The sequence below is a fragment of the Haliaeetus albicilla genome, chromosome 1 (assembly GCF_947461875.1).
Source record: "Haliaeetus albicilla chromosome 1, bHalAlb1.1, whole genome shotgun sequence".
Classification (NCBI taxonomy): Eukaryota; Metazoa; Chordata; class Aves; order Accipitriformes; family Accipitridae; genus Haliaeetus; species Haliaeetus albicilla.
In genome coordinates this window covers 31,503,350-31,528,463 of record NC_091483.1, presented here as the reverse complement: position 1 = coordinate 31,528,463, position 25,114 = coordinate 31,503,350, and the positions used below count along the sequence as shown (strand labels likewise).

General features: G+C 41.3%; 1 protein-coding gene across 2 annotated transcripts in view; it reads left to right on the top strand.

Moving 5' to 3' along the window:
* BMPR1B (bone morphogenetic protein receptor type 1B) overlaps positions 1 to 25,114 on the top strand; it is a 259,034-nt gene that overhangs the window by 218,341 nt on the left and 15,579 nt on the right. For both annotated transcript variants that reach the window (XM_069784232.1, XM_069784224.1), the window contains 5 exons: positions 6,252 to 6,411; positions 15,804 to 15,906; positions 16,882 to 16,984; positions 23,208 to 23,304; positions 24,111 to 24,249. In XM_069784232.1, coding sequence (XP_069640333.1) covers positions 6,269 to 6,411; positions 15,804 to 15,906; positions 16,882 to 16,984; positions 23,208 to 23,304; positions 24,111 to 24,249 — 585 coding nt within the window. In that variant the 5' untranslated portion in view covers positions 6,252 to 6,268. The remainder of the gene's footprint in view (positions 1 to 6,251; positions 6,412 to 15,803; positions 15,907 to 16,881; positions 16,985 to 23,207; positions 23,305 to 24,110; positions 24,250 to 25,114) is intronic.

Below are 25,114 nucleotides of genomic sequence, written 5' to 3'. Positions count from 1 at the left end.
AGCAATTTTTGAAATAGTGCTGTATACATGTAGCTATATTGGCACTTGGTGGCAATTCTATGAATATGGACAGAAACAGTTTTTAAGAAAACTACCTTGACAGATTGTTTAAAGTTACATCAGATTGTAAACCTTATTTATTTACATCATGAATAGAAGTAAAACCACCCCAAATTTCGAAATACATAGATGAGGAGCAATGTGTAGGTTCTACGTACTTTGGTGCACAGGAAACCTAGCATAGGTGGGAAATGAAGCAAATCATACTTGATAAGCCCAACAACGCTACAATTTGTCTAATATGCCAGTTTATTACAGTGGATGTATGTCAGGGTACAGCTATTTTCAAACACCATTTGATACCAACCTCATTTTGGGCTCACTAGTGCAATACAGTCACACAGTGAAAAGGAAAGCATGTTGTTTTCATTTTTCTGGTGTTTTTTATGCCAGACTTTGTTTAAAGTGGGTTTGGATCAGAAATATGCAGGTCTTGGCATCTGACCTTTCCTTGGGTTTTATGGTAGCCTTGAATATCCAGCAAAGGGAAATTGTCATGATCCATTTTTCCTTCTCTGTTATATGGTTGTCACCAATAAAAAGTGTTTTACTGTTACCTCTTGACTATTTTACACAGTAGATCAGGCTGAGTTAAGAGGTGTAATTTATTTCAACTTCTTTAACTGCACTGTGTTTTGATTGCTGACTATTTGCCAAAAAATATCCCATGGAAATTCTTTTATCTGATGACTGTAAAGTACAGTGAGTTAGCAGTTAGTTATTTCCCTTTCTCTTAAAACAATCATGTTGATGGTATAACCCTGGCCTGGTGGGAAGTCATCAGGCTGTAGTTTATGATATAGCATAGGAAACTCTAGCAGGGTGTTGCATGATAGTTTCATATTTTAATAAAAGTATGATTTGAGGAAAAGCACACTAACTATATAGGCTAGTGCAGAGCATTGATGAAGTAACCTTGTGGTTTAAAAGTTCTGTCCAACAGTTTTATCAAGTTGACTGATTTTCTTTTGAGGTTTGGGTGTTTTTTGTTTGTTTTTTTTTTTTTTTTTAATTACTGTTCAGACACTTTTGTATGAGTGTACTTAATTTCCAGTCCAAAGCAGCGGTTGAAACAGCCATTCCATGATGTGCAAAGCTTCTGAGGTGTGTACCTTCTCTGAAGCAGTAAGCATTGCTGCCTGTCAGTGGGTGCTATCGCTAGCCAAATGTTGTTGTTATTGGCCTGGAAAAATGCGAATGGATGGTACTGCATTAATCAGAGCCTTCAAATACCCTATGTAGAAAGAGGAGAGAGCACAGCACTCTGATGTTCTTTTTCTGAACAGACTTGTTTGTGGCCCTTAGCATGTTTCGGGAAGGAGCAAGTCTGGCTTTTACTTGTGACAAACCCATGCAAGCTCATGGAAGATCTATCTGCTTTTTCACTGCATAGACAGCACATAAATTGTGCAGCTGTGGCACAGAAATCAATCTGTTAAGATAACTATTGCTAATTATTCATCCTCTGGGAACAGGATGGCTTAAGATTTGGACTACAGAATAACAGAATACAGAGCTTTTCACCTCCTACATTACCGGACTTGTTGAATCAGAGCAGTGCCCAAAAGTCATTACCATCTGATGGCTGTGGGCTGGTGTGAAATGAGTTATTGGGCTTTATCCAGGTTCTAGTGGAGAAATTCCTGTCCAAATCACATAACTATGGCTACAGTTGGCAGGGGCTGGACTACTTATTGGCAGCTAGAGCAGAGAGCTTGAAGACTGAATGTACACTAAGAGATGGGCTCTCTAGATCAAATTTTTTTTGCACTACCATGAGTCAATGCAAAGCTTAAATCGGCAATTTTCCCTCTGTGTGTGAGGTACCACTGTCTACAGACCTCTCAAGCCAACATGAAACAGCATTATTTAAAACCAGGATGTAATTCATCCTGATGGTTACTTCACTGTGATTGTGGAGCAGGGATCTGGGATCACTTCTCTATCATTTAAAAAAATAGTAGCAAAACAAACTGCGAAACCATGAAATGGTTTGCCACACAAGAAAGTTAGTATTTAGATGTAAAAGCTTAGTGCTTATAGATTACCCTGAAGTCTAGGATGGATGGGAAGCAAAATGGAAGAATATGTCTAAGAAGGATTAGTTGTTGGCATGGAGGTTAGCAGGGGTTTAGACTAGACATTAGTCATTCTCATGGTCATCCAGGGTAATGCTTTCATTTTACAGCACTTTCTTTTCCTCAATTTCCTTCTCCTGGCTTCAGGATCTTTGTAGACATGCCTTTCAGTAAAGGAGCTCAGGTGAAGCAAAGCATGGAGAGATACACTAACACATTTGGAAAAAACCCAACAGTAGCATGCTGCTTCTGAGCACACAGTCCCTGTTCTCAGGTGGAGATTCGTAACAGAGGCCATCACATTGCAATTTGGAGTGGTCCCAGTCCTTAGAGGAAAATATTTCTCAGGAGCAGTACTCCAAGGAGACATGAAAGTCCTGGTGGCCACCTGCCTGTCTTTGTGGCGGAAGGTGCTTTGTACATGCTGGTGAATTTTAGTGGAAAAAGAGGGATAAGCTGAGAAAATCAACTAAATTTGATGCAGGTATACCAGTCCAAGGGTGACCTTCAGGCTCTCAACTGTTTTGATTAATTCCCTGATGCAGTCAGTAAGTTTCTCAGCAGACTACAATAACCTTATTTCTCATATGGTTTTTCTGCAGTTGTCCCAAGCTACGCTCAGTTCATCAGGGATGGGAAGCTGGCCATAAGCAGACTGCAACAGAATAGGCTACAGCAGAGAAGCAGCCAAATTTAAATAGCCCGAAATCCCTTGCTTTCAGGGCGCTTGGACATGGCTCCTTAGGAGAGCTTTCAAAACCCAAAGGGCTTCTAATCCCTAGACAGAGCCAGGGCTGCATGACCAACATGTGCTTGTTACAGCAAAGGAGCAAATGCAAGAGGACTGTCTGTTCACCATCCTAAACTGTGCATTTCATACCTGGTATCAGGAGGAACTTGTTGCCAAACTGAAAAGCTCTTGGGGGTTTCCTCCTACGCGTTACATTTTGGGGAAAGGACTGCTGAAAATCTTTCTGCTCTGAAGTCAAGCAGATGAAGAAGTCAAAAGATCTTGTTGAAACTCAACTTTGGGTGGGAGAAGAAGAGTTCTTACATGTTCCACGGTCATCTGCTGGGTGAGACAGCTGAATTTCAGAGGCAAAAGATCTGCCTATCTTTTTAGCTAGCAGCCAGGAATTTAAGGCATAAAAGGAACAAGAGAATGGAATGAGTTTTTCTTTTTAGAAGATAGAAAAGGGCCTGGTTGAAAGTATCTTATTCCTATCTCCTTTAATTTTATTTGATTTAATGTATTCAGCACTAAACTGCAATGATATTACACTGCTTTTTACCCTAGGCATTAGCTGAAAACAAAATCCTAGGCTACATCCCTACTTCAAACTCTTGGAAAGTGTAAATCTGAATGACAGCCTATTTATCCTAAGTTTTCTAAAAACCAAACTACATCTGTAAATAGCCACCTGTGATGCTTTGATGATACTTCAGACTTCTGATTCTAATTCAGCAGCTCCTGCCTGTCTTATTTTAAGACTACAACCGGGTCTAGGGATGTAAGCTGTTGTTGTTTATAGCAAGTTCTGCAGAAGCTGTTCATGATCACATCCCTGATAAATGATGGGCACAGATTGCATTAGAGTATGACTGCCTTATACATTTGTTGAAAAAAGGGATGACCTACAGTTGTCTGTATTATGAGGAAGGTATTTAGTTGTCTAAATTTAAAATCTTCAGGCACTTTCAAATTTGTAATTAAACCTTTCTCTTTTTTTTTTTTTTTTGTGCTAGGTGTAAAATGCTTTTGGTTTTGCACTCCTTGCTGAGGAAAGATCCCTGCTAAATCTGTAGATAGGTTGTAGAAAGAGCCATGGAAATGATACACAGAGCAAACTATTTCACTCAGTGGCCTCATGAGCTAGAAGTTCACTTTGTTTCCTCATGAGCTTGAAGTCTAAAAATCCTTGACAGGAATATTAATAGTTGAATATTCCCCATTCAATGGTAACAAAGTAATACAGACAAAAATTGCTGATTGAAAGAGAATTTACTTAATCTCTAATCCTGTGACCCAGGGAGCAAACATCTGTTGATACTAATTTGTTGTACACAGGCTGCATTTTAGAGTTTCATAATTATGTTATGAGAAACAAACAGTGCATTTTTTCTTTAATTGAAGAACCTACTGCATCTTAAGGTATACCTATGAGTACACAGATATACAGTGCATCTTGAGTGAACTAATCCATTCAGTTCTGATTTTGCCAAATGTTAGTCAAAACAGTATGGGACTTCAACATCCAGTTGTGACATGAATCCAATTAGTATCCTGATGCTGGGCAGAAGGGTTACAAGCCCATAGTTTGTGTATGTTTTGTAACTAGTTTTCTGGTTTGACTTTAGGAAGAAGTGAGCTAATAAAAAATCCAGTCGGTTTCAGTGGAATACATAGGTACTAAGCAGAGATCAAGCCACATGAGTTTTGCATTTCATAGGTGTTATAGTCTGATATGGTGAATGATTGTCTTATTGTCTTTCATGTGTATCACCTTAGTATTATTAATATACGTCTTATGCAAGGAATACGCAAGGAGTGGAAGGGCTGTAACGCTCAAAAAGCTAACACTTCTCTAAATGAGCTGTTCTTTTGTGCAAAGCCCCGCTTTTCCCAGAGCTAACGAGTTTCAGCTTTTTCCTAGTCTGCTAGGGACAAGCTTGCATGTCTCTTGTTACGCGGCAGAAAACTAAAGCCTGTCTGCCAGTTGTTGCCGGTGCCTGCCCATTTGCAGTGCTTTCCTACCAGAGCTGGCACAGGAGAGGAGGGGTGTGCAGCTGGGAGGCACGACATGCACGCTTGTGCTCAGGGCACTGCCTGGTCCCAGGCACTCAGGAGCACAGGCTGGACTTCGTTAGTCCTCCGAAGGGCATGGGCTGATGGAACGGCCCTGCTCTTCCTCCAGCCTTTTGCTGCTTCGGGACCTTTCAGCCTGTTCTGGCCTTGGTGGTTGGTTGCCATCCAAGCCCTGAAGTGTAGCTGCTTGTTCCCATCACCTCTGCCTGTTTGCTCCCTCCATCTCTCTGTAGGGAGCTGAAAAGGATACAGTTTTCTGTCAGCTCCACAATATATCAGTCCTGATGATGGAGGTTTGGGGAAGATTTTAATTAGAGTCAAAGCAGCAGTTCAGGAGCCAATCAAAATAATAATAATAAAATGCCAATTGTTTCTAAAGACTTAACAGTAAATCAAGAATTTCAAGCCTGCTCTTCAACTGCTCTGTTGGAGCGAGCTGTTCATAAATGACCCTTTACTAAGATTTCTTACAGGGAAGCAAAAGGAAAGTGAGAAACTGCCAGTTGAAGCTTTTCATGCTGATCTCATTTTTGTCTTTGAGGCTTAAAATATTCACAAGCACCGAAAGCTGATATTTATGAGTGGAGCTGGGGGAGGGGGGGGGGGGTGTCACTTAAACAGTTCCTAGCCCATCACCAACATCTCTAGCTGTACTCCACCAGCTCCATGGAGATTCAGTACTCTGATATTTTTAGAAGTAATCGCCTCCATATATTTCAGCATTGTGCATTCTAAAACACATTCTTGCCTTTTACTTTGTTTATAGATTTTTTTAATAGAAATGAACTGTTTTTCCTTGTTTTCCAAGTAGTATTTCTGCAATTCAGTGACAGAAAGTGCTGTTGAACTTGAAAGAACATCACTTTCTGTTAAATCTTTGTTAAATTGTATGCCTGTGTTCTGCTCTTCCTGGAGTACCATAAATCCCACTCATTTTTATGAGGTTCAGTGGATGTAGATACATGCCAAGTATAGAGACAAAGAAAGCACACAGGTGTAACCAAGGATTTGACCTGTGTAATGCAATAGGAAGAAAGCTGTACTCTGCAATCTGAAAAGCACAACATATCTCTTTGGCAGCAGCAGAACTTGAACATCAGCACCTTTGATCTAATGCCACTGAGGCTCAATAAGCCTCAAACACAGTGACCACTTTGGAGGCTTCTACAGAAAACCGCTCTGTAGTGAACACTCGGCTCAGATAACTTTCTCAAATTTTGATGAGTAGAAATACTTTAAAGCTTTCATTCCAAGCCTTGCAATCCAGCCTAGAACTGTTTCTTTTTTCCTCTCCCTTATATTTATAGCCAATTTTCTAGACAACATGCCCTTGCGAAGTTCTGGCAAGTTGAACATGGAGACCAGAAAAGAAGATGGAGAGAGCACAGCACCTGCCCCTCCGCAGAAGAAGCTGTCTTGTCAGTGCCACCACCACTGTCCTGAGGACTCAGTCAACAGCACCTGCAGGTTTGTGGGATATATATATTTGGCGGTGAAACATGGGAAGACGTGTATGTGGTAGCTCAGCAGTCCCAAGCTGGGTGTCGCAGTTTTTTGTTTAAGGAGTAATATGTAAATGAGTTGTTTATACATTGTGTCTAAAAATCGGAGGTAATTTTTACCTAGATACCAGCTACGTATTTAGATTTTTATGCTAGGGTGTTTACATCTTTACAGTTTTTGATAATACTTGCATTAATTCATTGCATATGAAATATTCTGAAGGTAGAAGTTTGTTTTTAAAGGTGCATGCAGTTAATGGGAGGAGACTTAATGGAGATATATTGCTTATAAATTTATAATCACTCTCTACAGAATTGATAAGAACCCTGCTCTTGGTGTGTGTCTTTGCAATAGCTGAGCTATCTTTTGTAGGTCCTCAAGGCATTGGGTTTTTTGTTGCTTCCATGCTAAAAGGAAAGTGATCTTTTTCTTGAGGTGAAGTGTTGAGTATTTTCTCATTCTAGTTACAGTCTTCGGTTTGGTTTTGTGTTTAGAGTACTACAAACTTCTCATTTGGGTTGGATTCTGCTTCCTCAGATCCTTCTGCTTCCCTGGGGGAGAGGCATGTCCAGCTGTGCACAGTTCCCTTGAAGGCTCAGCCTTGGTCTCTGTTGCACTGCCACAAGCAGCAGAGGTGACTGAGGGTACCTGTGGTGGGACCAGGCTCCTGTTCCTCCACTCAAAAGCAGCTCTTGCTGGACAAGTATTATTGCTTTTGAATGAGGATAGTGGTCAAACACCCTTGCCTTGGCTTGAGGTGCACGTACAGTTTGCTTTAGCTGCAGCAAAGTACAGCCAAGCTCTTCATGTTCCACATGAGGAATTCAAACTTTTCTGCTTATTTAGAGCAGGTAGGATACTGGAAGTATTCACCATCAGCTATAGCCTAGTGGAATTGTGGGAATGGGAGAAGTATTGAAGCAGGGCACGAATGTGAGCCCAGCGGAACATGCCAGCTGGGTATGCAGTGCTGTTTGAGGTGAGACAGTCTAACATTGTGTCAGGTCTTCAAGGCAGCACATTAAAAAGATAGGTGGGGAGGGCCTAAGGTTGCTGAAGATGTTGATTGCTTTGTTGGATTTTTGGGTGTTGTTTTGTAGCCTGACTTAATTCTGCTCAGCCTGCAGTTTGACACTGAAGTGTATCAAAGTTTTGATGACAGCTGTAAATCCCATTTCCCCTTTCTATCCTCCTCCTTCAAACCCATGCTCTAGCCAGGAGTTAGACCTAACTGCTCTCACATGGCAGTCAGTTCAAAAAGCTGTAAAAACCCAATCTGATATCAATTTGCAGATCCCCTGCAGTGTGAATCAGCTGTTTCCTGTTCCTGCCCAGCAAGAGCCGCTGCTTTCACACGTGCTGTCTCACACACGCAGTAACAGGGAAGTTGCAGATGACTTTTAAATCTGTGAATTAGGAAGCACAAAGGGATCCATGTTAAGGAGCCTCTTGAACAAGGTTTATACCCCAGCTGGGTAGGCCTGCTGTTGCACATTGCTTCGTAGGCATCATTGACATTAAGTATTTTTCATGTTACCAGAAACTATGAGTGAATGTCCTATTAAAATGGATTTGTGCATTTTCCCTCACTGTGATACTTCAGAGTCCCCTTCATAGTGTCAAATACCAAACTTGGTTTTAGGTGTTAATGCCCAAGGACAGGCAGTTAAGTGGTAATAAAACACATAATTATAACCCCTTTTGTCTTCATATCTTTGCACATTTCGGGCTTGAATGTTCTACTTGAGTGACAAAAATTACTTTTTCCAATTTAGACATTAAAATAATAATTGAAACTGGAATTTACCCATCAAATATTAATCACTTTTCTGTCCAGGAAAATGGAAGCAGTCAAAAGACTTGCATTAGAGCTACTCCTCTTTCCTGTCCTGTGCTGTCACCTCAGCAGTATCCACCTTGCCACTTGCCCAATGAGCAATAGCATAAGTGAGAAATTGCTGAAGAGTTTGGAGTAATATAAAACAAAAAAAATTAAATTAAATACCCTGCCTTCATGGCTTGTCAGCAAGAATTCTTTTCAGATGGTGATCATTCCTGTGGCTCCCCTTACCTTGGTGTGAGAGCTGTGGTGAGGTACAAAGGACACAACACCCCTTGTTTTCCCTACATCTTAACTGTAAGTCTGTAATCATTTGCTTCTTAAATTCCCTACTACATAGCAGGCATTACAGATGAAAAGTGAAATGGGATGTTACATAGAGAAGAGGGCCCTAAATCTGCTGTTGGGAAAGAGGAGTTGTTAGGTCTCAGGTTAGCTGGCTGGGTTGAGACCAGGTTTCAAAAGATTTGACCAAGACCAACCAGGTTAGCAGGCATTATTCATTCCCCCTGTGTTTTGGGATAATCCTACTAGTCAGGCAGTAACTTTCATATTTCATCCTAGCTCGAAGGAGTGTTGGCACAGTTTTAAAGCACACAGGAATTCTCATTGAACCTCACTATAAAGGAAGTTTCCCCATATTGAAGTTCAAGCGGTATTGATCGCACTGTGTTTGTCTGAAAAATAAATGAACTGCTCCAGATTAAATGTTATTGGATTAATTATCTGCTTCCCTCAGATGTAGCTGCTGAAAGCCTTTTACATTTTATATTAAAAAAAAGAAATCAAACCTCTAATCAGCTCTATCAGTCTATTAAGCTTTGGGCTATGCTTGGGCCTGCAGAGCATGGCTCTGCCAGCCCTGCAGGGATGAGCCAGCATGTGCTGGGGCACCCAAGGGCCTGGCAAAGCCCCGACACCTGGGAAATTCACTGAGCACACCCATAGTCAGGGCTTGGGCTCTGAAGAGTGACAGGCACTGTCCCTGCCAGGGCTCTCGCCAAAGCAGGGAAGCTTTGTGTGTGCCCAGGAGCAAGGAGGGCTCTGAAAGTTCAGTGGGAAAGCATTTCCAGCTGTGTTTAAATTAAAACTCTCAGAATAGAATAGCTAGTCCTATTGCAATCACCATTAAACATTTCTCATAAAAAGCAGTCTGCAATCCCACCTGAAGATTTTGGTCTGCTACCACAGGTATTTATCTATTGAAGTATAGATCTTGCCTGTAGTACCAGTAGTCTGAATGTTTATATAAAAATGAGGACATCTGGTGGCCATTTAAAATCCTCTCCATAATTGTATTTTTAGAAATTTAAAAGTCAATGTTCTTTAACCACATCTGTATCAAATCCTCTAACAGCCTGCTGTGTTCCTATACAGAATTTCCCTTTCTTTATACTTCTGCAGCTTAAGTCCAGTAATACTTTAGGGAGCTAAGGATAACACTGCAGCTTAAAACGCAGATTGCTTTCTATAGCAACAGAAAAGCAGTAGCTCTAGTTAGAGTGCCCTCTAAAAATCCATGGGGGCAATCCACAAGCACAACAAGTTTTAGAAGACCCATTAAAGGGTCATCTCATCAAGAGAGGGTGAGCATCAGGGAGCAGTGAAAGGGGGCCAAGCCAGGAGCTGAGGGTGATGCTAGGGCCAGCCATATCTTACCCACCAGGACCCCATTTCTCCAAGGGTACCCAAACACAACGGGCTGACATAGGTCCTTGATGGCCCTTCACGTGGCTGGTAGTGATCTCAATACAGGCAGGAGATGAGGCTGGAGGCAGGCACTCCTCTACTATCACTTAGGGAGGGGTTTAATGCTCAGACCTGAGCTTAAATGGAGCAGGGGGGTGTGTATGGGTGGGGGGGGTCCCAGGTGGGGCCACTCTGGGCAATTGAAGCTCATTAGCATGTTCAGGGCCCTGGCAATTAAGATCTTTGCAGAAGGTTTGCAATCCTCTGCTTGTAAAGGGTGTGTTAACCAGCAACGTGTTGAAACTTTATTCTTCTTTCTGAACATCTGCGCGATTCATAAAAGGCTTTCAGTAAAGAAGCTCAAAGCTGCTTTGAACACAACCAGGACCTTGTTTTACTGTTCCATTTCAAGTTTTCTGTGTACAAAGTGAATGCATGGACAGTTGTGTCTAATCATAATTAATTGCATATTTTAAAAACTAGTGTTAGATTTAATTAGCTTTGACTGTAATGGGATTGCAGTAAAGGCAGAGGTTGACTGGGTGCATTGTTGTGCTCTATTTTCCATTCATAAATAAATGCTGACAGTTTTAAAGATCCGGCTGATAGAGTTTAATTTCTTACGTGTTGCCTACTGGTCTTGAGTGTGGTTCTGCCCAACTGTGTCTTGAGGTAGCTTGGTTATCTAAAGCAATAAAATAATTAAGTTGCTTTTTCAGTGTTACCAGAGGTAATAATTCACTTGAGTGATGTTATTTTTATTCTCCCGTTTTCCAGATGATAGGATTGAATTTTCTTTGTAATTTGGTATGTAGGAGGAAGAAGACTTCAACCGTGGGCCAAAGCACTGAGTTTAGGCAACTTTTTTTGTAAGCAGCTTTAGTTTTTAGGGTAAGGTTGAACATTTTCTGATAAAGGAGTTATGGTGAGATCTTACAAGTTAGCCTTTCAATTTTTTTAATGTTTATTTTTATTTTTTAATGTAATCCTTTATACAGGGCTGTACTGGAGGCAGTTAAGTCCCCTTTGATGATTAAAACAAAAAAGAGGTCAACAGTGACAAATTCTTGCAAGCTCCAGTCTTTGCTTGCCCCCTCTGCCAGGGCTGAATGTCTCCTATGTGGATCAGCAGGTGACTTCGCCCCAAGTGTTTAAACTAAAATGCAAAGTCCTCCTCCCACACTTTTCAGCTGTGCCCCAGAAATTCCTTGTTCTTAGTTTTGTTTAGGGCTTGCCCATTAGATACTTAATATAAACCTTAAACTAAATAGTAATGCAAGTCCAGTCTCCCTATATTGAGACCTGTTGCATTAGTCTCAGATAGTTTTTTAGCATGTGGGAGTACTTTGGTGTTATTGTGCAGAAAGTGCTGGGATACCTAAGACTTCCCTTGCATATTGAATTTACTTATACCAAAAAAATTCCAAACCAGCAAATATCCGTGTTAAGTGTATCCTAGCATTAAAGAAGAAGCTACATCATAGAAATTCAACTGCAAGTGCAATCTTAAGGTCAAGTAAAAGAAAACATTTAGTCTGTGTTTAAATTTTGGAGACAAAAGAAAGGAATAAAAGAAAAAGGGAAAATGAAAAGAGGAAGATGAGTAGCTTTATTTTGACTATTTGCTTCTTGATAGTTCTTACATCTACTGAGACGGATTTTGCACATAAGTGAAAGGTGCTAGAGAGCCCTGGTGAAAATGAAGAGGTACCCATGCTTGGTGCTATTGCCATACCCCAAGTTGGGCTATCAGGTCTATAGACCTGTCAGGTCTCATATACTCAGCATGAAGCCTGGATGGTTTCTAGGGCTCTCCCTCACAGATTGGCATAATGGCTTCTTTTCTGTGTTGTGACTCCACGTGTCAGGGAGAACTAGTTGATCTGTTTTGTGATTTAGTAGAACAATGCAAGACACATTTGGTGGCCTGGGTCATTTCTCAGTCCTGGTAGAATAGTCCAGGCAGGTAGTATAGAGAAAATACTGATGGATAGACCTACATGTGATATATGAAAAGATGCTCTGCTAGGATGTGTTGGGTACCCTCCTTTCTCTCTGCGTGTAGGGTCATTGTTGAGCACCCAGAGAGCCAAAAGGTAGCATACACAGCAGAGCGTATGTGGTAGGACCAGCATCACCGTCTTGGAGACTAGTGTGGCCACAAACTGTGGCCTGCTGTGAGCCAGCTTCTTTGCTTTGTTACACCTGTATGTCTCTCCTTGCCTTCAGAGTAGCTCTGCAAACATCTGAAGGTGCATCTGGCTCAACAACTGTGTAATGCTCTTCTCACTTGGTTTCATGTTACTTCCCTGATGCACAGCCACTAGCTGTATTATTTTTCTGAAAAATTAGCCTGTGTTGAACACATTTACAGTGACTCTTTGTTTAATGGATAGTGTCGAAAGGCAGTGTTTTGCTAAATTTGGCCTTTGTCATCTTCCTTAAGAACGCGACAAAATACGTGAATTAGATGCGATTTGGGAGTCAGCCAGTTTTTGAATTAGATCATTTCAGCCAGTCTTTACAGAAGGATATGAACTTCCCAGTTTCTGTACATAATGTAACAATTTTTGATCATTTTTAAAAACAGTGCAGAAACTTGTCATGTTGCTTTCAATAGAGGTGAAAAGATGCGGTAGCTCTTTCTGATATCAAAACCAGGAGTAGAAAGAGGAGGAATGGATAAAAATAATAATACTCATATGGACTCAACTGCAAATAAAATTAAAGATAAGGAATCTTTTCATCAAGTTATTTAACCCATCTGTTTGTGATAGGCACTGAATGGGGGAAAGACGTTGCATTTCCAAGTTACATATTGCCATCCCCGGCTGCATCACACACACAGAGAGCAGGACAGGAAATCTTCAGCAGTCAAGTTTTGGTAGCTGAGGTATCGCATCTTCTGTAAGAAATGGCTGTTAGCCAGTGAGGACATCTGTGTGAGCAGCTGCAAAGCTGTTGGCCTCTGTTCCTCTCTTCTGACATTTGGTAAAGGTCTCAGTTAAGATCACCTCTTTCTTTCTGGTAATCTGTAATTGTAGCAGCACCTTCTACATCAGTGTCTGTCAGTGTTTCCGCTATTAACTCCCTCTATTTTCCTGGCATTTGACTTGGCTGTAAAAATTCACTCTTGGCAAATATATGACATACCAAATCTGTGCTTATTAGTGATCACATCCAAAATGTATTTAATTGCTCTCCCGCACCATAGTCTAATAAGAGGATGCTTTAGTGGAGGAGGTTAGTGGATGTGTACCTGGATGTATTCAGTAATATCAGGTTGAGTTCCTTCTTTACACAGCATTCGCAGAATCAAATTACACAGAATTCAAATTACAGAGTTTAAGAAAATAATAGTCCTATACGACAAATTTTTGCTAGGAAGTGGAGAATAGGTTTTTCATATTGCTTTGCATGTATCAGGGACGTACATATGTTTCTATTTGTGCAGTCACCAAAATAAACATAAAATTGGAAGCGTTGTAGACTTATCTGACTTGTTTCTGACTTGTTACAACAGTAAGAACAGTTTCATTTCTACCATAGGCAGGTATGAGGTAGGGTAGTCAATCAAAGAGCAGGGGTATGCCCTGCCCTTTACTTGCAGTGTGTGGTCCATCTGACATCCTGTGAACCAGGAGAAGAGGTTGGGGGTGGGAGGGGGGAAGCAGGTAAGAGATACTGCATTCTTTTCAGAAGTCACTTTTACCCCTTGCCCAAACACCTGAGAAATTTTCAATAAGATAATGAGTTCTTACATTGCATGAAAACTTTTCGTTTTACTTTTCTTAGAGGTAGAAACAAGCAGTACCAATGTTTATTCTGCTCAGCATTGCTATTTTTAGTTATCTCTCACTTTTCCTTCATTACTCTACCGTTGTCTGTAAAGAGCATGATTTATCCTTATTCTTGGAGCTTTATAACTTTTCCATTTTGCTCTATCCAATCTAATTTTGTCTTTTTAAATTTGGATTAAAATTTTCAGAGGGACTGAAGTGCTTGAGGAGCCTGAATTTAATTTTCAGAAATGAGCTAAGAATCAGAGTCCCATGGCAAGTCAGAAAAAAAAGAAATAAACCTGCTGACTTTCCTCCTTCCTTTTTCCCTTTTGCAAACAACTTGACTTTTCCTTCCCCTGCTTTCCTTTGGTGAACTGAGCGTTTTGTTTTTTGCTGGGGACTGTTAGTTGTAGAGTTCATTTTTGTGTTTCACTTGATTGCAATTTATTGTTTTGTTGCTCTGTCCCCTGGGTTAAACTTACTCATTGCTTTGAATCAAAGGCACCATGCAAACAAATAAAATCTAACCTAATATAATATTCTACTCTAATGGATTCCTTACAGTCTCTCTTCTTGGCAATCCTATTGTTCCTATCTTTTAAGCTTAAGCAATGAAATCAAGGTGGTTGTTGCCCAAAAGGGTTGCTGTCTCCTTTGCCTTACTCGTATGTACAATGTCAAAGAAGGGTAGAAGTCATTGCTTGCTTCTCCGAGAAAGTAATTTGTAATGTGCAACTGGTTACTTTTCAAATCCAGAAGTCAATAACCCATGATAGATTATTATTGGAAGTAATAAGCTTACTGTGGCTAGACCCTGCACCACTAATATAAAAATATGCCACAGCAAATGTTTGACATGATCCTATCCAGCATCTCTCCGTCGTGTAGCTAATACTTACAAATTGTGTTTCTCTCTTACATGTGTAACTGTGCCTCTTGCTTCCTATGTCTTCATTGCCTTTGCTATTGTTGCTCTGTTAGACTCTCCTTTGATTCAAGTAAGGAGCAAATAATCTGAAATTTTGCTGCGTTTAAATTTTGTAATCATTTTTCCTTTTTATTTCCTTGTTTTAACTGAGTTTGTTTCTTCTCTTCTGAAAAATGTTCATTGCACATAATAACCAGTGTTATTTTCCTGAGGAAATAACAAAATGCTTTATTTCTATGTGACTTAAACTCTTTCATCTAAGACATTTTTTCTTTATTTTTGGATCCTCTTCCTGCAAATCAGTCAATTTGTGTTTCTTACACACGCTATGTATCTCCCTCAGAGTGCTGAGAAATTAATGTACAGCAGTCTCAGTAAAATGCAGCCACCATTTTCATGCCCTCCTCCCCCTCTTTCCGTAGCATTCAGGCATTTGACCTTCATCGAGGAAGGACGTTTATCACCAGCACCATCTAGCCATCTGTTAGTATACTTGTCCTCCCTGGTGCACGTTCTTGTAAACGGAAGCATTATGGATCACTTTAGGCTTATAACCCAAGTAAACAATTATGAAGGGTGTTGATGATAACTCAAGGACTCATACACAAGAGTGTTGCAGTTTGTAATATGGTTAAAACAAGAATCACAAATCACTCTTAATAATATTTCACGTTTAGTATCTCAAAAATGTTTCTTTCTTTAGGTCTTCACCATGGTGCAAATATCCATGCCTTGTTCCCACACACAAGGCAGACCTGCTGTAGCATTGACGCTTGCATTTATATAGGTCTCCAAAGTCTTAGCACACTAATGATCATAGGCAGAGAATGTTGAGATGTTTGTTAGCGGGGTTTATAGCTGTGATATGTTGGAAAGGTAAGTGTGCCAGCTGCAAGGCAGAGCCTCCTCTGTGTGTGCAAGAGCTGGTCTGCAGCACTGTCGGCTGTTGGACTGTGTTGCGAGAGGTTGCCTTGGGTTCCTGAATCTTCCAGCCTGCCTTAGTACATCAGTTTGTTAATGGCAGATTTGTCTTGCAAGGAACAAAGTTTAAGACTGTATTTAGCAGCACATTTTTCACTTCAAAGCCTTTTCCTGATTCATTCTTTCCAATCCTCAGCACTGATGGCTACTGCTTCACCATAATAGAAGAAGATGAGTCCGGTGGACATTTAGTCACCAAGGGATGTCTTGGATTAGAGGGCTCGGACTTCCAGTGTCGGGTAAGAACTCATTTGCTGCCATAGGGTCGCTTGGCTCTTTGATAGCTTTCAATTGAAGTGCAGTCAACAGACATTGCTATGTCCATGTTTTCACTTCTGTTCGTTTGGCAGATAGTTGCTTCGCCTTGATTGCTGAGGGGAGTGCATTTATATCCCCGAATGGCGATATTATAGCTTCTCCTAACAATAACTTAAGTTTTTGGTTTTGGCACTGCTGTTAGTAGTAACACTCCCACTCGGAGGAAGTTTGAATTTAGAGAAATGCAGTCTAATTCCTGAAGTCTTCACAGTAGCTAAAGTTAGTTAGGATGTTACTTGATGGATCGCAGCAACCTTTATGTCTTACATGCAGTTGCACTTTGTTTTTGGATTTCTGGTGCCAGAAATTCGCTTCAAGTAGTACAGTGATCTCCTGATGGAGAGCAAATCTCACTGCAGGAATGGAAGGGGTATGGGCAATGGAGCAAGGTGTCTGTAACGTGTTTGCCTTTCCCAATGTTAACCTTAAATGATTTTACATGAGTACACGAACAGTCTAACCATCGAGGTCCATGGAAGGTATTCTACCCAGCTTCCCAGGAGAGTGGAAGCAGCAGCTAAATTAGTCTGCACAGCAACTCCTGTATTATTCTGGCTAAACGGTTTTGAATACCCACTTATTTTTGTAGTGTAAGTCTAACTGGGGGATGTATGTGACTTTCACAGTTCTGTCTTGCACCATTAGAGTTAATCAGTCCTTTCTGCAGCACTAGGGCACCAGTAGAAATACATTAGGAACGGTTTCATCTCTTAATTGTCTGGATGAAACGTTGCTGGATATGGTCAGTAGCAGAAATCCTTACTCCACACATCCTAGAAGTCTGTAACAGACTGTAGTCCAGCTAACAAGTGCATCTTTCTTTCAAGTGCCAGAATGACAGTGTATATTTACAACACAGATATTTCATTTGCTTTCTATCAAACTGTTTGTTGCAGGACACTCCTATTCCACACCAAAGAAGATCTATTGAATGTTGCACAGGCCAAGATTACTGTAACAAACACCTTCACCCTACGCTGCCACCACTGAAAAATAGAGGTAAGGGGAAGTAAATCCAGTCCCAAACTGATCTTTTCCTGCTGTTGCTCTTTGTGCCTTAGGAAGAAACAAAGCCAAAGCCAAAGCACCTCCCTCAAGCTGTGTGTGATTAGAGAGATAAACTGCATTAAACAGTATCACTGAATTCCTATAGATCATGATCATATGGGAAGCAGTGCCTTGACCCATGGTCACTGATACTTGCTATTATTCCTATTGCATACATGCCATGAGCACCAGATGCATTAGAGTCGCACGATATTGTCCTAGCACAGACCTGCTGGCTATCAGTGGTCATCCTAAAGACTTAGGTTAGTCGTGGCAGAGGATGCCTCTTGCTGTGTATGTTTTTAGCCTGATAATAAAATTGAATCCTCTTTCTAGTCCCTGCAATCTGCATTACTATTGTTCATAACTCTACACACATCTGGGACCAGATCTGCAGTGGTTAATCAGTCAGTTCAAGTTGTCTGAAGTCCATTAAGCTTTTTTTATTTAAAAGACCTCATCATCCAGCACTAGGACAATAACTAGTCACTAAAGCGGATTTTCTACTTGAAAAATGTAGCTGAAAATAGAATGTAGAGATGTAGAGTAAGAACTCATGCACTGATTTCTTTTTTTTATTTGTTATTTGAGAATAAGTGGACATTTATTAACTTAGTAGATTCTGGGGCAAGGTTTTAGGTTTTGGTTTGTTTCTTTCTTTCTTTAAACATCACTTTCTGAAACTTGGTAGAGCTATTTTGGCTGGATGTTGCAGAATACATTTTATAGGAATGTATTCCTAAGAAAGTGTAAATTTGTTTATGATAAACTCTTGGCATTGGCAGCAATGGCCAAGATTTGTGGTGGTCAGCATGGAGTTTAGTCTCCGAGAGTCAGCTCAAGGTTACAGGAGAATTTGTAATCATGGCGTTCTGAACTGAAAATCCAGGTCACTGTGCAGAAGCACTCTTAATTACGCAAACAGCAGATACTTACACAAATGCATGCTCAGAGAAAGCCTTCACTCATGTAAGCTGTTCCCTTCACGCCTATGAAATTCTGCACAGATGGGCTGCAGAATCAGGCCTATGGAGAGTAATATGTAAATATTTCACTGTTTACTAGCAAGCCATTAAGTCAGCGAAACCTCATAAAATTCTGACTTCCAACATAAGAGTTATGTACTACTTTGTTGTTTTTTTAATTTTAAAAAGTTCTTTGGACTGAGAGAGAAGCTCCAAAAGGAAGTCAATATCTGTTCATGCTGACTTAGTGTATCAATAAATATCACTTCAGTTTGGAAAATCTGCCATGATTTCTTCTTGACGCTGACTGAGGTTATTCTACATTAAAACTACTTAAAAATACTGAACCAATGCCTAACACTAGACATCTGCCTTATTAAGATTTTTGTTATTTGGGGATACTATCTGCTGCTTATACAGAAAGCAATAAAACAAGCTTTTGGTAGTGGCAGAAGTTGTTTGGACTGATATTGGTTTTTCTCTGTGTGTATATGGGGTAAACAAAACATCACTTGGGCACCATGGTGGCAGACCCATTAAATAGCAGAGAGAATATTTGTTGAAAGGAAAAATTTCATAGAGTTGGAACAGGATTCTAGCTGCTCTGTGTTGCAAAGTTATCTATTTTAGCGTGACAAACAAAAGGCGATGTATTCACTTGACATATTCTGAAGACTTTTGTTTGAATCGAATAAACGTCTCGCACTACTGGTATCCTGATAGTATCTTGTGGGAATAAATTTCAGGAGCTGCTTCATTAAATGTGGCTGGACAGGGCTGAAGTCAGCACCTTTATGGAAGCCTTAAGTAAATACATCATTCTTGGTGCCAGGCCTGTTTTAATTTGTTGTTGCTGTATCCTAGTATGAAAGCTCAGAGAAAAGCCGTAATTTGAACTGTAGATCCTCACTGCAACCAGGTACAGATACTGTATGCAAATACACGCTACCGCCAGTGCCCAGTACTATGGCTGTGATCATTTTTTCTATTGGAAACATTTAGATTAGGCTGTGATTGACTGAGTACTGGTAGAATTGTATATCAAATTTAACATAAACTGTAAGTACAAACAAAGAGAAAATGAACTTAAAACCAACCTTCTAGGAACAACCTTCTGACCTCTAGGATTCCATGAAAAATATGTATGTTCCTCAGCATTTAGAAAACAAATAGAAATTTGGCTTCTGATGAACTTATGTCCGAGGCCATATCTCACGGGAAACAGAGTCTAGGGAGAGTGTCCAGCTGCAGGTCAGAGGTTGTTGAACTGCAAATTAACCTATGCACCAAGGTAATATCTATGAAGGCAAGTGACTTGTGTTCTCAAAGTGCTTTTCCATTCCTGGCATGTGCTGGAAAGTGGGTTTTATCCCCCCCACTCCCTCCAAAAAAGAAAGGAGGGCCACATACGTGAAAGTGGAAGCTGGAAGAAGTAACACTGGTCAAAGCAAGGCTTGTTGAGCAAGATGGAAGAAACAACAGCTAAGCCTAGGTTTTGAGCTGATCTCAGTACAGAACTAGCAGGATAAATACCCTAGAGAAACCATGAAGTCCTCGTCCCAGCTGTACATCTGTCTTATTAAGGAAATGAGAGTCACGATTGGATCTGATACAACACCTCTGCTTTAAACAATAAAAGATATTCCTGGAAATCGCAGCGAAAGAGCAGGCTGAGACCAGTCAAGAGGAGAAATATGTCTTTACTGATTTAGAGCCTATATAAGCAGAAGTGGTGGTGCCACCGTGTCTGGCTCCCTGCCTGTAGAGCTAGTGATGAATGGGCAAGGGAATGATTGGAGGAATGATGGGGTTTGATGTGTGCACACAGTCTCCACGCCTCAGATTTCACTGCAGTTTTTACTTGGATAACCGTAACACTGTGAACTGAAGGGACCTGAGGAGGGAGGAGAACCTCCTCTCCCTTTGATATGCTGACTTGTCCCTTGAACCTGCTGGGTGGCATTTTCAATGCACTCCTCAGCACGGTCCTGTGGATGGCAGAGTGAGGGGAACGAGTGGTGGAGGAGGGGGGGAACTGCAGGAAAATAACTGAGAGGCAGCTTAGTATCACCAAAGACCCTCCTTTTGTTGCCATCTGTCCCTTTGTGCTGCTCACCACTGACACCAGCAGCACCACTGTTTTCATACAACAAAACTGTTAACGTGCTGTTTGCTGGGCTTCGCTATTATCGACCAGCCGAGGTATGTGAAGAAGTTTCCCAAACCTCCCGCATGTTTGTTTTGCGCTCCCCACACCGTGCTCCTGGTAATCGCTCACTGCTGCCTCTGCGGAAGCTACTGCTTATTCTCAGCACCCAACTGCTTGGCATGTTGCAGTTGCCAAGTAACATAACACTAAAAAGCACGGGACTGGACTTCTTAAAGGACAGAGTATCTCCATCACGCAAACTGGCACCGACTGGTACCCACCACAGTCTTCGCCACGGAGCCCACGAGCCAGTGGTTAAGCGGACTCTCAGCTGAGCTGCCCCATCCCTCTGCCTGGTCAAGGAGGTGCCAAAAATGGAGCAGGGAAAGGGAGGTTTGTCCTGCTGTGCTGTGGGGAACAGCCTGGGCTGCAGGAGGAGAAAAGAGTTGGTTTCCAGCAGCACCAGCCTGGCTCAGCAGAACAAATGGACATTGCTGGTATAAGAATGGGGCCATGCTTTTAATCTTGTGTTGTCCACGAGCCAGCAGGTTTATGAAGTCCTCAAATGAGCAAGCAAATGAAATTCTGCCAAAATGCTTTGAAAATACAGGAAGTATTTGAAAGGTGAGACAATAGCTCACTTATCGTCAGTATTGCCTCTCATAAATAAAATAGCCAAAAAAATATAAAGACATATGGAAGTTATTCTCTTCTCCTGTGAGAGCCAGTTGCATGCCCGTGCTGTGCATAGTGAACCACTACTTAAGCTATGTTAGCTGATCCTGCCAGCATGGGGGACATCACCTACTGCAAGAGCATAAGCATCGCTGCTGTTGCAGTCTGCATCAGCTGCTCCCAGCACCGAGATCAAGACACGTTCCTTTATGTCTTGCATGCTTTCCTTGCACTTGCTTCACATAATTGCATTGGGGTACCAAAAATTTTTGCATTGTTGGAGTCTGAAGTTTGTTTGAGAGCTACACAGCACTTCCAAAATACCTTCTGGCCTCTGGGAAAATGAAACTGCATTTATTTACTTTTCTGAATGGGAGAAGCCTGTTAGAAACATTGAGCACAGGGCCTGGATCATTTAAAATTATTGGAATTTGGTTAAGATTTCAGCATATTTGTCACCCCTCTCCCAAATGCACGTACTCGAATGCACACAGACAGCATGAGCAGTGGGTGCTTTACAAGTTCTGGTAGTGCAACACTTGGTGCCTGTGTAAATGTGCAAACTTCCATGGCTTTGCTCTCTGACATATATGAGTATGAGCAGGGTCTGAATTGCTCCCTCTGCATCTGACATCAACATTCATTACTGCTAAGCACAAAAGCCCAACTTCCATTGTGGCTTATTCTGTGAAGTGGGAAAACCCTTGCTGTGGACAGATATTCAGGTTTCTCCCAAGTATAAAAATCCCACTTTATGGTCTGTGTGCCCTATTTATCCTCTCCTCAGCTGATGGGCTGCGACATCTTAAGCTGTTACATACCATGCATTTTAGAGGGAAATGGCTGGCCGACACAGGCTGCTTACAAAGCATGAACTAGAGCTCTTAGCCCTGCTGAGCAGCCGTCGCTGTCGCGAGAGAGGTCTGGATTCCCCGGTGGGCTCTCAGTTTCGGCTCACAGCCCACTTGGAGTGGCAGGCCAGGCAGAAATCTGCTGTGGCAGGGAGAATGATGGGCTCCAGTGTTTTCCTGATAGACATCGTGTCAGTGTCCCCTTTCAAAGGCATTGGCCATGTCTTGAGTGTTTACATTGTTAATGCTCCTGGAGCAGGTAATGGCAGGTTAAAACATGACCGGTGTGATCAAAAGGTGCGTTGGTTGGTAATCTCTGTTTGTAGTGGAAAGGGGAAGGAAAGAAATAGTTTGGGGGCAAAAACAGAAGGGGAAACTGGATCTTTAAACTAAAAGAGCCTGACAGTAAACCAAGAGTCCCTTAGGAATCTCCTTGTCTCATTACCCTTGTAAATCTGAAACGTAATAGCACCGTTCCAGGATGAGTCGATACGGGTAGTTTTCTTGCATTTTACAATGTGTTTGGCATTAGTGTGAAAGATGCAAGATAGCCAGGCAGGGAGAGCCTCAGAAAACATAGTGCTCATTTGCATTATACCAGATAGCGACTCTGAGAGGGTGGTGTGTGTGTCTGCATGCTGAAATACCATAATTTTGAGACTTTGGGGGTTAGGGGAGGTTAAAGAAAAATAGTGCTTGGTTTCTTTGTTTTCAGCAGAGGAGCATGCATGAAGGCCGGACTCGCTTGCCTGAGTTGAGAATACACATTTGGAGATTAATGGTACGCCTTGAAGGAGAATATGAGTCTCCCATGCAAAGATTGACTGAAACATTTTAAAGGTTTCTACAAATTATTTGACACATTTCATTTTCAAAGTGTTTTACAGAACAGCTGCTGGAAGGATAGTGTTGCCCACCATCATAGGAAGGACTTGCTGGCACACAGGGCTGCTATAGAGAGAATGGAGGAGAAAATTCCTGCTCAGGTGTTTAAACCAGGATCCGAGAGACTGATTATTCTGCAGTGATAGAAATATACCTTCAAGGCCTTTAGTGACCCGCCTTCCTGGGGGTTGGATGGTCCGCTGTGTCTTCCCTCCTAGGATAAATGCAGTACTTCATTATTTTATATTAACTGCTCGATAGGACACTACTTAATAAGAGTGATTTAAGATAGAGGCAGTAATTTTTCTATGTCCTGGCTGATCACTTAGGTTAAGACACAGAGCTACGGGTCTTAATTGATTTTTCATTCAGAGCCAAAGAGGGGATTGCAAATCAAGGCAATGTTTCGCCTGAGTGAGGGCTGAAAACTCAAGTGAGCTTTTGGAGGTGCCGGTTCTGCCCTGGTCAGTGAGGGTCAAAGAGGAAGCACGCAAAATGCCTGGGGAATCCAGGGGTATCTTGCACAGGACTTCAGTAGAAAAGAAAGGACATGAACTTGTGCTCGCGGCACTTTTTAAGGCGTGTGTGTCTTGATACTGACTTTGTACCTCCCTTTCCAAATTTTCCACCTTCCTTGTTTTTAACCCCAGACTTTGCTGAAGGAAACATTCACCATAAGGCCCTGCTGATCTCAGTGACTGTTTGCAGCATACTTCTGGTGCTTATCATCATATTCTGCTACTTCAGGTAAATAAGGAATACGTTACCAGCTTGTTAATAATCCTCCCAACATTTATCTTTTTATAGACTTAGGAATTTGAAAAAAATTGAAGGGGACCTCGTGGAAAAGAAATGAGAAACTGTAATTTTATGATGAGGAAAAATGTGTATTTTGTTCATGCTAGTCACAGGTATACCTGTGTGATGTATTTCATATGGCATCTTTTGTCCAACATGCTAAAAAGCCATTCAGGTAGAAACACAGATTATGCTTTACTGAGACTAAGAAAGCCACAGGACAAATTTTATATCGGGTAAATAAACCTAAGGCTTCTGAATGCGTTTATGTGGTGAAGAACTGATCATAAAAAAGAGAGGGATACAGGAATGTGAGTAAATGTGCCTAGAATGTTATCATAATCTACATACATTGCATTTAAATAATTTGTCACATTTTTCAAATAGTCCCAGGTCCCATGACCCTACCTCCTCTGGCTCCTAAAAGAACCACTGCAGTCAGTAAAATAAAACTGTGTATTTGCTTGGTCTGTGTTTTAAACATATTTAAGTTTCTGAAAGAAAAACATTTGGTTGCTTTGCAAACCTACACCAGATTGCGTGGTCTTTGTGTTTTATACTTAGAGTTTTGATGCTGAAAACAGTTGCTAAAAATAAAATAGAAAATTTTGGGCAGCCAGTCCAGCATATTCCTCAGGGGAGCAGAGGAAGCTGTGAGTCTATAAAGGAAGCAAATGTGAAGGACAATGTGCGTTATTCATTGCACATGTGTTCATCGTATTCAAAGCTAATTTCACTTTCATGTAAAACGGCAGATACAAACGCCAAGAGACGAGGCCCCGCTACAGCATCGGGCTGGAGCAGGATGAGACCTACATTCCCCCTGGAGAGTCCCTGAAGGATTTGATCGAGCAGTCCCAGAGCTCAGGGAGCGGCTCCGGGCTCCCTCTCCTGGTAAGGAAGCGATATTATTTTAATGCAAGTTTAAAAGGCAAAAATGAGTAGAGGGAGAAGTCTAAATGAGGCACAAGAAATTACATTTCTGTGTCCTCAGTTGTTTTAGGTTTTTTTCCTCTCCCAGAAATGACAAGGATTTAAGCTGGAGAACAACTGCTTTAGAAGCAGGAGACTTTTTTTCATGGAGATTAAGTGAAAAAAGCCTAGGGTTTTTTTTACCTCAGCTCTTTTTTTAGTTTAGGTACCATAGGGTAAGTACAGGCTAATAGAGCTCACAGAAATTCATCAGGATTTACCCCAGTGTACAGGACAGCATCTGGCCCACTGATCTTATTTTATTGCTTTTTATGTGCAATACACAATAGCATTTCAAACACTGACACATCGTCTTTATGTAAAGGGAACTGTAATTCATCAAACCTGGAACCTTTTTATGTGTAGACTTCACTTTGCATTCAGAAGTCAAGAGCGAATTATTTTTCCTTGTAGTGTGGCAATCTCAAAGGCTAAAGGCACAGAGATAGAGTTTGCGATTATTTCTGAACTGACTCCAGGATGACTGAGCCCCCTGAGCTCACCTGCTGAAAAGGCAGAAGTTTTACCTTCTGTGGCAAAACAGTTCTGTTCACCAGGGGTTTTTGTTTCTGGGAGTCATCGTTGCTTTTTAGCACTGAAAAAAAAAAAGCCAGGTTACTTATTTAAAACACTGCCTCTGACAAAATGAATTCGATTTCATTTTCATTTTTCAGAGATGGTATGTCCCTCCTGTCTCCCAAACCTATTTGTCTGTAGTGATCCTATTACTGTAGATGTTGTCCAGTTTCCAAGTACTGCGTACTATCTATCTGGTTTTTGCTCACAC